Here is a 12,345-nt window from a genome sequence, read left to right as displayed (position 1 = left end):
AGTGTCCTGACGTAGGGCACAATCTTTAGCTGATGTCATTACACAAACTCTTCCACTGCACTGCAGTAATTTCCTAAGAGCCACTAAACATTTTTTGTACGTCATTATAAAAATGGATACAAGGAACTTCTTCCTTTCCAAGAGTTAAACATGATTTTCAGATACCTTGGCGTGGGCATGCCTCTGTCTCCATCAGGGGCTCCGGCCATGCTGCACTCCTACCAACAAAGTAAAGTTGCATCAAAAGCCATTTGCCGCCATGGTGTGGCCTTGTCCCTGAGGTAAGGGACCGGATCCTGCAAGCCTTCCTAGACCGCAGTCATTAGTTTGAGCATAGTGCCACCCTGATGCTGATCAATGGCTTCCAGATTCACGCTAAGTGGTGGCAAAGTAGTACCCACTGCTTCACATAGCTTCCTCACACTCCACAGGAGCCTCAACGCCTCCACTACAGGAGAGGGACAGTGGCTCCCAGCAAGGCACAACACTGATGCGACATCCTGAGCAGCTGTACAGCTCATTCAGAGCTCTTGATAAAACCACCTCCATCCACACGCGCCCAGGGTTAGAGCATGGAAAGTCTCTCCATGCAGAGACAAACATCATCTGCAGTCAAACCCCTCCATGAGCCCAGAAAGGAGTGGGGGAGGAAAGAACACCAACCTTTCAGTGATTTTGACTGTTGGGGTTTTTTTCCATTATTTACTTGGTGCTGTTATGGTATGTTTCCATCTATAAAATTTTAAAAAATTAAAATTTTAATTAAAATTAAAATAAAAATCTTTAAAAGTGGCAACTGAATAAATAAAGCACAAATATAAAAGACAATAAACATGAATGGAAGAAAATCAGATGTGGAACAGTGACGTAGAACAGTAAGTAGATGACTACCTGATTTGCTTCTGTCAGCCAACACTTTTCCCCCCTCACATCCCTAGTTAGCCTTATAAGTAAGTGATCTGGCCAGGTGCAAACGCCATATGCTTTTTCTTTTCTCCCTGAGGAATTTTTTTTTAAATGATTTCTTTCTTCCTGTTTCTGTGACAAATACAGCTCTTCTCTAATCTGGAAGACTCTCTAAGGCCTAGTGAAACAGAATGAATCTATCCCGAGGAATTTGTGAGGAAAACAATGGAAGCAAGTACCTAGTATCTAGTCTGTCTGGGAGTAACAAATACTCTGAAAGAGAAAGATTTAGTTAGAATCTGAACATCCCATGTTTTCAGATGAAGGGAACCAGGACAGTCGAGGCTTTACTTCAGTGATCTCTGAACAGAAGAAAAGAATAAAAGCTGTTGCTGACATTTGCATTTGTGCACAGTGTCCCAAGAACACTTGGCTCAGGGGGTGCTCTTAAAAGTAATGCCCACATTCATCTTCCTGAGCAGGGGGAAGAGAAGCAGCAAAATATGAGGAATTTTCAAGTATTCTTCAAAAACCATAACAAATTAAAACAGAACAAGAATGAGAGCACACCACGTAAATGGTAGCCCATTCCATAATGAATACACTAAAGAGACAGGAGAAAAGCAAACTTCACAGGGCAAGTCCCCAAGTGCAACTTAATGACTTCACACTGAACCATCAATGTAATTTTGCCAGATGTAATTTCCCCATAAAGATTAAGCCATTACTTCACCTGGCACAACACAATGGTGAGAAACACCACGCGCTACCCAGGACTTGCCTTCTCCAAGGCTTTCATTGCCAATAGTGGGTGTAACGTTGCACCACAGCCTGGTACACAAATATCCCAAAGCCAATTTCCCAGCCAGCTGTACGACATTATAGAACATCCGTCATCGCCTTCGGAAGTACAGAAAGAAATGCCACAGTAAGCTGTAGCCCTTAATATTTATGAATGCAAAGAAATAAAGAGTTCCTCACATCATAAGGTCTTTTTAATTAGTTTTATAACCACGTATACACTTAACATGTAACCCTCATCATATCACATTGAGAAAACAGCGCGCACACAAAGTGCTTTACAGAAGTCATACAGGATACATTCTGCTTGGAAGCACCAGTGCCTATTAATGGTGACTAAGGCTATCTCATGTACTTGTGCATGGATTCGCTTCTCCTGAGCCGTACTTATATAAGGAAGTTGAACACACTGGATGGAGAAGCAGCCTGAACCACTGCATGTTCTCACCTGAATATACCTGGGCAAACACAGGCAAGCTATTATTTACTGTAAATAAACAGTAAATAATTATATCATCCAATAATTGTCAGATTAATTCAGATTAGCACTAGAATTCTGTCATTTCAAACATACCATGGGTCGCTAAAGGAGTTTTGTTCATGAGTTCCTTTTACTAAAGTGTCTTTGTGGTCAAATTCTTAGAGAATAAGCTAAAGAACAGAAAAGAAATGGGCTATGGAATCAAATTTGAGACATTAAATACATTCGCTTTTCCTAGTTAAGTCTATTCCATTACCTGTTGTTGTTCTTATTACACTAGAAAATCAAAGGACCACCTAAAGCTGCTAAGGTACCTCCACGTAAAGGACGTCTATAAAGACTTCCAAAATATTGGGGTGGCGGCTCAGCTCTCCCAGGATTAGGCCGTTAGCAACCTTACATTGCAGAAAGAGGGACTTCCACAAACTATTGAAGATGGCTGTCCTTAGACTGTCCTCATACTCAGACTTCTAGAGCTTGCAGAAATCTCTTGAGCTAGCAAAATTCAGAGCTGACTTTGAGATGTGGTTTTCTGCACTCACAGCTGGGCTCACAGCATTACAGAAAGGAAATAAAAGCATGAGAGATGACTATGGAAATGAACATTAATGGTTACTATTAACATAATTTAGCTTCAGTTAGAATGAACAACAAGACGACAATTATACATGAAAAATTAGCTTTTATTACAAACGTTTAGTAATAAGTAATGATTTTTCAAATTTTTTTTTTTTTACTTACTAAACCTAAACATACAAAGTCAGAAGCAAACAAGAAACTGCTTGGTTAAAATCTTACTGGAGGTTAACTTGTCAGTAGTTCTATCAGATTTCCTGCAAGGCTTTCTTTTAAAATGTCTTATTTATTGTACTATCAGCTTTCCTTTACAGAGATGCTCATCCTCCAGTAGAGATACGTAGTCATCGACATGGATGATTTGATTCATTTATATAAACAGAAGAAAGAAAAAAAAAGTTGTATCCATCTCTCAGTATAAAACCTATTTCTATGTGTTATGCTTGCACATAATTCCGAGCCTGATACAGTGGCTTCTGAAGCCAAAGACAGCTCTTACACTGACTGCGGCGTGCACCGTATCAGAAGGGCAACATCACTAATTTCATATTAATTGGTGAAAGTATTCTTTGGTCACAAATGTCCTGTATCTACACAGTTTACAGTATCTCAGAAACTATTTCTCACCCATTTTAAGTAGCTTGTTTACATTTTTATTTTATTCCATGGCTTTCAGATTTTCCCCCTGCATGCATAATCCATACCTGGATGCATGTCTGTGCACAAAATTTATTCAAGTTGTTTCTATGCAGACAGATCAGGAGTGAAGAAAGGATGTCCTTTATCTTCTCATACCTTTCAGATGTCAGACTGCAACAGCTCTAGTCTAAAATGGCCTTTTACTGGAGTCCCTCTGGATAGGCAATTCATATTTAGTGTGCTGCATTACTAAATGTCTTCAAATACACGAAATATGAAAATTGAAATATGAAAATGTAATAAAATATTACATTATCTATTACACTGTAAAGCCACATTTTTCAAAATCGAAGTCTTACTTTTGTTGGGAAGAGTTTCAGAGACTACGGGAAAAGAAAGCTGCTGCTGATGCAAGCAAGAGTGTCTGGACAATGACACTTTGCTTAAAAGGCACACCAAGAAAAGGCAAGCTAGGTTCCTCTCCTGATGGTTTAAATCTGGTTTATATTTTTTCTTATATATATAGATATGCATATATACGTGCGTATACCTACACAAATATATGTACATACACACACCTTTGAATTTTTGAGAACAGAAAGTTCAAGAATTAGAAATTCAATTTAAATAAATTAGAACCATACTAATAGGGGGAGGTTGGTGCCGTTATTTTTTTGTTGCATTATGATTATAATCGAATGACATGGTGATATGATTATACCATTTTTTACTTTACATCATTTCATTGTATAAACGTGAGGCATACGACTACCAGGTGCATTTATCTTGCCTAAAGTAATTTTCATGGATCTTCTGTGTTCTTGCTTTTTCCATAAGGGTTGGTCATTACTTTAAGAAATATGAAGAGAGTTGAGGGTAAGGATGTTCTAACAATCACAATTAAAATTTATTTGACTCTAGGGTTTACATGGTAGAACGTGGCGTGCACGCAAACACACACACAGAATGACAATGACAACAATGGCTGTATACAGCTCAAACCCAAGCCTGGTCCCAGCACGGCTGTAGTGTGCTGATCTTGTAAAAACATTTGTTTTCCTTTTGCATAAGCTTTGTGATACAATGCACCGTTTTGCAAATCTGCACTGTTCCATCTAAATGGTCCACGCGTGAAGACAGTAAATGTTAAGAGGTATGAGATGATTACTAACTTCCAGAAAACATTTAACAGAAGATGCCCATACAGTAGTCACCATTAAAAGTTTAACAGCTGAAGGTTGAATGTAAAGATCTTTTCAGCTGTATAGTTTAAAGAAGTATGACTATCACAGTAAAGTTATTTACACAAAAGGCAACCATAGTAAAGATACCAATAGAGAACACAGTAGATTGTTCAGAAAGCGGATCACATTTTCTACTAAGTCTGAAACATTTCTTGCAAGGTTGTAAATTTTACCTACTAGATATCCCACAATATAAACCAGACAGAAGAACTTGTAAAAAGATATTAAGAGCTTGGTCCTGCATTTCTGATTCCCCAAAACCCACCACAGAAGACCACAGGAATTTTGAATGTTTAGTGATTGCAGGACAAAACCCTCAGAGGACTGCAAAACATACCTTCTTTTCAGTACTTATTATATATAAGTATTCAATTGATTTTCTTTGGCTTTTAAATTACTATCCCTTCATATCTATAATGTGAAACCAAATCAAACCAAACCCAAACCACTAATAACTCCCCTCTCCCCTCAAAGCAGTGATAAAAAATTAAAAGAACCAAAAAACGTATCTAGAAATTGTAGCTGTTACTTCATTATAAAACTACGGTGCAAAATAGAGGTTTATACTGGTCAGAATTGCAACAGCAATTGGAAATTTACACTGAAGGAGTGACTGCAAGTATTGCTTCTCCTGAATAACACAAAAATCAAAACTGATTAGGCACTTGTTTTCTTGTTTAATGAAAGATCATTCAGTGTGCGTAAAAGTGACAGAAATACTCTCTAAAAGAATGCTCTGTAGCTTAACAACTGTATTGCTCAACTGCAGCCACAGTCCCTGGTTCAGGAGAGCAGAAAAACACGTGCTTATTACTTATTTTATTCTTAAATCCTACTGCTATGAATGGGCTGGATACATGTTCAAATGCTGTCCTGAACTGGGATGCTTGCTGAAATTGGAGTTTTACAAGATAATATAGTGGTGAGCTTCTTTTCCTTATGCTACACAACAAATTTTATCTAATCTGGCTCTGCTCTCCACAATATTATCCTAGTACTTACTAATAAAAAAGAAAATCGGCATAAAATAAATAGGATAACCAAAGATTACATAATAAATATGCTACTAAGTGGGAGGCAAATATATTGCAACATAAGGCTCTGTAGTGTTGCACAATCAAGAAATCGTTCCAGGTGCTCCAAAACACAACTCCTAATGTACAACACCAAGTTACCACTCTACACCTGAAAAAGATTGGGAATTAATAGATTAAACTTCTATTACATTAAACATTTGAAAATATAAACAAGTGGTAATGTGTTTTGCTGCCTTTGCAGAACACTATATGCATGTTCTTTCACTGCTCCAATTGTCATTGCTTGTGAAGGAAAATTCGAAAGATTGGGGTTTTGAAAACTCTCATAATGGAATTCCTTCAGACTTACAAAGTTACCAGTGTCCACACTGACTCATAGTATTATCTCGGAAAGGAAAACAAACTCAGAAATTTTGTTGCCTCCGTTTCTTTGCATCCATCGCATCTAGGATAGGTTGCCTCTTTGCAGTGTACCTCTGACGAAGTTCCTCAATTTCTCTTTCCATCATAGGGTCCAAAGCTTTTAATCGCATCTGTAATTCTTCTAAACTCAGATTCTTTAACTGTAAAACAACCAAAGAAACAAACAATAAAAAAAGAAAACACAAAAGAGATTAAAAAATATTTACAACAAAAATGAAAACCACCACCTTTCATAATCCTTTAATTTACAATTGCAGTGTCAGGGTTTTTTTCCTACACACTTTGAGTGTATGTATGCATACACTCACTGTTTATAGAATTGAAAGCCTTAGTATGCTCCACAGTAAATAATTTAACTGTATATGAAAACACAAACACACACGGTACATTTAATTTTAAAAAAAAAATAATTTTGCAAATGTTGCAGATAAATTGAAAATAAATATAGGGCTGGAGTTTAACTCATTAGGCTGGAAAAAAGCATGCCACAGGATACACAATTATATTCATGTATATAAATTATATTGCTTAATCAAATACTTCTTACTGAACTTCAGGCTCTTACAGAAGCCTGAAAAATATACAACTTCGGTAAGTAATAATCTGACAGACATTTAGAAGTACTTTCTGGTAAGAATCACAGGATGTTAGGGGTTGGAAGGGACCTCTGGAGATCATCTAGTCCAACCCCCCTGCCAGAGCAGGGTCACCCAGAGCAGGTGGCACAGGAACGCGTCCAGGCTGGTTTTGAATGTCTCCAGGGACAGAGACTCCACCACCTCTCTGGGCAGCCTGTTCCACGGCTCTGCCACCCTCAAAGTAAAGAAGTTCCTCCTCATGTTTAGGTGGAACTTCCTATGCTCAAGTTTGTGCCCATTACCTCTTGTCCTGTCCCCAGGCACCGCTGAAAAGAGCCTGCCCCCATCCTCCCGACACCCACCCTTTAAGTATTTATAAGTGTTGATAAGGTCCCCCCTCAGCCGTCTTTTTTCCAGACTGAAGAGACCCAAATCCCTCAGTCTTTCTTCATAAGAGAGGGGTTCCAGTCCCCTAATCATCTTGGTAGCCCTTTGCTGCACCCTCTCCAGCAGTTCCCTGTCCCTCTTGAACCGGGGAGCCCAGACCTGGACACAGTACTCCAGGCCTCACCAAGGCAGAGTAGAGGGGGAGGATGACCTCCCTCGACCTGCTGGCCATGCTCTTCTTGATGCACCCCAGGATGCCATTGGCCTTCTTGGCCACAAGGGCACATTGCTGGCTCATGGTCACCCTGTTGTCCACCAGGACTCCCAGGTCTCTCTCTGCAGAGCTGCTCTCCAGCAGGTCAGCCCCCAACCTGTACTGGTGCATGGGGTTATTCCTCCCTAGGTTCAGGACCCTATGCTCGCCCTTCCTGAACTTCATTAGGTTCCTCTCTGCCTATGACAAAGCACCTGTCTTCCTCAACAGATTGCTGCCAGAACTAGTCAAAGCAAATTGCCAACAGGGTGTTTAAATAATACATGAAATAATTTCCTGAATTCATGGGAGGGAGTTACCTTTGACCAAATTCTTTTCTTTCTAAAAATATTTTCTCACAAATGTTAAATAATTCATTACATTGCATTCATTAAGAGCAATGGGTCATATAACAAGTAAATCACCGGTTTGCTGGCTGCTGCAAATAAAGGTTAGAGTCTCCTGAGGTACTGGGGCACATCGGGCAGTACTGCCCCACCTGCTCTTGCAGAGAAGGATCTACATTGGAAATATGTTCATTTGGCTGGCCTATGTATTTTTTTTTCCTTGATGAAGTCTAGTGGCTCTCTGCATTCTCTCTCTTGTCAGAATTGCCTATGTGCCAATTACTCTTCACTAAGTGTGAAAAATATCAACAAATTTCAAATAGCACAAATAATTTCATCCTAGGAAAGCGATAATCTATATTTTGTTTGCAAATATTCTGACATTGCAAACAAGCACACCACCTAACTCACAGGAAAAAAAAAGAAAACATTATCTGAATCAACCTAATGAGTCAATACTTCGTTCATGAATCTAGGGCAGTCTTCCATCAACGCAGTCTGATCTGTTTTCCCTGAGGAATGAAATACTACTTTTGATCTTTATTTTTATCAGCATCTGAGGCACATAAATTAGTAACACATATTGCTACATACAGTCCAAACCCCAGCATTATGACTTCTACTAATAGACTACATTGTACACAGTAAACAAATAACTTAAAGTCATAATAAAGAGGGAGTGCAGATCAGTAATTCATAGAACAGCATATGGAAAAAGGTGCACATTTTCATGCAACATCATTTTAACAATAAGATTCCTAATGAAGATGAGAATTAAAACCCAGATATCAAAGTACCTTCCAGGACCAAAGATCCTTAGACCTGTATGAGTTTCAAAGACCTCAGATGTGCTCAGTAGCTCATCAGTAACATCTGTCTCTCCCAAGGACAAATGACACCTTTTGTTTCTTAGGAAGGAAAGAGTTGCCTCGCAAGGAATTAAATATCATCTAGTTTAGTGTATTTGTCCCATTTGATATATGCAAGAAAGGATGGGGGAAAGGAGTCATAATTCCTCAGTCACCAAGATTTTTGCAGAAAAACACATTTCCATTTTCAGAGAAACAAAAGATTAAAAAAAAAAAATTCTCTTCCACTTTTAGCCCATTGGTAAATGTAACTGGCACACGACAAAACACTGTTCAGTGAAGATACTCTTTTAGAGGACTGAAGTGTCAGAGAGATTTGCAGTATAACGAGAAGAGATGACAGCGCTGATTCCCCTGTTTAGCTGATCCCACTGCAGTACAGATGAGAGGAGCAATAAAACCACGTTTTTTAGCATGTGTGAGAGGAGAAACATATTTGGGGCTCCATGGACCAGCAAACGGACTACGGAAGGCACTATGAATAATCTCATGCGTGAGTGTTTTGTGAGAACTGCCACTGACGAAGCCTCCTACCCGCTCTGGGCCAGCCTAGGCGGCCATTTATTCCCTCTCAGTCGCCACTGTAGACACCAGGCTTGCACTGCACAGAATAGACTCCAACTCATGCGATCACATAATTATTCTGCACTGAAAAACATTTTTTTATAAATTGTCAGAGAAGAATGTGATAAGTGAGTTTTTATTTAAATTTCAATCAAGAAACAGAGCCAGCAAACAGAATTAAATATTCTTTAAAGATCACAGACAGCTGGGCTGGAAATTAAAATATTAAGAGAATGAATTTTTAAATCCAGAGAATAAGAATCGTTCAGAATGATCTCAGCCACATCACCCAGGGGGCCCAGGGAGCTGCAGTGCTCATCTGTATGAATGGTTGACGTTCTTGACATTCAAAGGAAGTAAATGACAGAAAACAGGGACATTAAGAAACTGAAAATGGAGTTATGAATGTCTCATCTATCTGACATCAAATGCTGCATTAGGCAGGAATAGTCAGAGTGCTCTATGTACTATAAAAAAAGACACTTAAGCACATCTAATAGCCACAGCTGATCTACGATGCATGTGTGTGTGCGCGCGCGTGCACGCACGTGTCCATGGAGATATATGTCTCCTTGGTAAATTTCAAAATGTTTTTTCTTGACTTCTGTCCGTGCTATAGATATTACCTTGTGAAGCCTGAAGCCTGCAGAAGCCTAAATGCTGAATGCAACAGGAAATATATCGTGAGATGCACAGAAATAACTCAAACAAGGCATTTAATTATTCCTATACAATTCATTCCCCTGCGTGGTAAATATTTCGATTCAAATTCTTAAAGCAATACAGCTCAGCACTCTCACTTTCACTTGCAAACAGTTTGCAATTTAAACTGCCATAATTTCCCATGTAGTTTGTTGTTGTAACTAGTAGGGCTACCGGAGTTAATGGGAAAAGAGAGGAGAGAATTCACCACGTGCAAGCTACAGCAATTCCGAAGGGCTTTAAATTATATTTTGATAGTTTTTTATAAGCTGTAAGCTGTAGCAGTTCAGTAATCAGGATAGTATTTGTCTGACAATGATAGACAGTTCAATTTCTGCCACTTTAAATAAGAGAGTCAATCGTGTCCTTTCAGAGATCAAGCATGCACAATCACACAACAGACAGCAATCAGCGTCAAGATGGGCCACCTCCAAGACAGAGGTCTTCAGTGACTGGAGTTTCTGGTAAAAGCATTTGCCTTCACTGGGACCCTTCATATCACCAGGTAATCACGTGGGTTTGGGAAAGCACCAGTCCAAACACCAATTTATAATGCCATGAACCTACCAATTCCATACAATAATATATAATATTCAGAGTGCGTGCATCTGTTTTACACACACATATAGTCTTTTAGAATGGGTACGTATACTTAGTTTTCCCGCAGAAAAATTAGGTGTTTACAGGAAAAAAAAAAACCTTTTCTCCTGAAAGGTGTATTTCTTGACCTAATCACTGAAGAAAGTTACAGTGTATAAGGGAAGCAAGGAAGGAAACAAGGCAAAACTGTATCCAGAGGCATATAACATTGAATAATTTCTTCTACAAGCTGATGGATTCTCAAGACACAGTGGCACCCAAAGAAGCTACACTGAAATTCTCTACTCTGCTTTGCTAGAGCAAAGGACATTGACTTTGCCTACGAAGAGACCAGCTAAGAGTCATCCTTGTGGGGCGAGCTCCCAGTGCTGCAAGCTGAGTGCCAGCCGCTCTTGCTTCTGCCTCCTCCTCTCCCTGATGTGGGGGAAACACTGGCAGAAGAAAGCACCCATGCAGCTCCATCAACCCAAGCTTCCAGTGGCAGAAGGTCCTTTCAGCAGCACTACCTTGAGCTGGGACAATCAGCAGAGAATCAAAGCAGAACTAACATGTTAACTGAACTTACTCTGGTCAATACTAGTTTCAGGCCAATTGCATTTTTTACATGTCGTCCAAAAGTGGCACACAAGGAGTTCTTTCCTCACATACTGATGCGATTGTCTCTCAGAACCAAACTTCAGTACAGGAAGTGCAACAGTTTTTACTTTTTTGATCTTTCAGTCTAACTTCTTGCAACCTAGATGGACCAGCTTCATTTGGATCAGTATTTTCAGCAAACCAAAGAATGATTACTTGCAGCCAGTACTACTGCCTGCAGGAGGACCCACATTGTACCTTACGTATTTTGTTCACAACCCTGATCAAATTATACTGATGAAAATTCAGACCAGAATGGGCACTTGGAAAATATATATGTGTTCCTGTCTACAGACCCGAGTTCTGTAGCAATAAGCTGAGAAAGAAGGAGATAAAGTACAACCAAAAATGGACTCTCAAAAGTCATCAAGTCAAAGGGTGCAATGCAAATCCTGACTAATGACTTCCACCTGCATCCAGCACAGGAGTCAGGAGGAAGGACATGCATCTGAGATACTTAGTGGTGCTTGCAGTTCATGGATTTAGGCAAAGGGTTCTGGTAAGGAGTCTGCAACTCATTAGCCACACTTGGCCAGCACATATCCGTAGCCATCCAAACTTTTCAGGGGGCGAAAGCCAAAGTTTTGGTGGATATAGCACACTATAATCTTAATCCACCCTTGACAGCTAACAGAGGTAAATAAAAACTCTAGGCCTGTGATGTTTTCAATATGATAAAATTAGGTTTCATTAGTAATTCCATAATGCGTGAGTTACCATTGCAAACCTCCAGCCTATCAAACTAAATTATAGAATACTGCCATTAAGCTGGTGCAACAAAAACAAGCAAATGTATTTTTAGGGTTTAAATTGTTAAGAAAATAGATATTCAATCAAAAAATAATCTGTATCAAGTTTGTTGTGTTTACCTGAAAAAACAAAGTCTTCCTAGCAACTGCTTAAATGAATCTTACAGATGCAACATGCCTTATTAGGGGCCTTTGATTAAAAAAATATGGATTGTTAATACTGTATTCTGAGTCATCTATTTTCCCATCTGCTAGTAATTCATACAATATGAACTATCAACAGAATGGCTAACAACAATAATTTTCTATGGCAATTGCAAAAATGGGTTGCCTATAGCACTTTCTAAGATTTAACCAGTGCATGCCTTGGATTGTTTTGCGTTGTTAGTGGCCTCAGGTAAGAGAAACGCTTTCTCTCCAGCTGTTCCCTTCCCTCCACTGAGCGGAGTTTTCTTTTTCTCTTATAGAATGAGCTCCACTGATGATTTCAAACTCCTTTTTACTAGTATAAAAGTTACACCTGAGTCAGGATACAAAAGGTTCAAGGTGGGCT

General features: G+C 39.2%; 1 protein-coding gene across 1 annotated transcript in view; it reads right to left on the bottom strand.

Moving 5' to 3' along the window:
* Nucleotides 1-732: 732 nt before the first annotated feature.
* The window catches only part of STK3 (serine/threonine kinase 3), a 146,512-nt gene continuing 134,899 nt past the window's right edge, over nt 733-12,345 (bottom strand). The window contains exon 11 of the mRNA XM_054189723.1: nt 733-6,247. Coding sequence (XP_054045698.1) covers nt 6,089-6,247 — 159 coding nt within the window. The 3' untranslated portion in view covers nt 733-6,088. The remainder of the gene's footprint in view (nt 6,248-12,345) is intronic.

Source organism: Rissa tridactyla, chromosome 2 (assembly GCF_028500815.1).
Source record: "Rissa tridactyla isolate bRisTri1 chromosome 2, bRisTri1.patW.cur.20221130, whole genome shotgun sequence".
Taxonomy (NCBI): Eukaryota; Metazoa; Chordata; class Aves; order Charadriiformes; family Laridae; genus Rissa; species Rissa tridactyla.
This window is presented reverse-complemented; position numbering and strand designations above follow the sequence as displayed.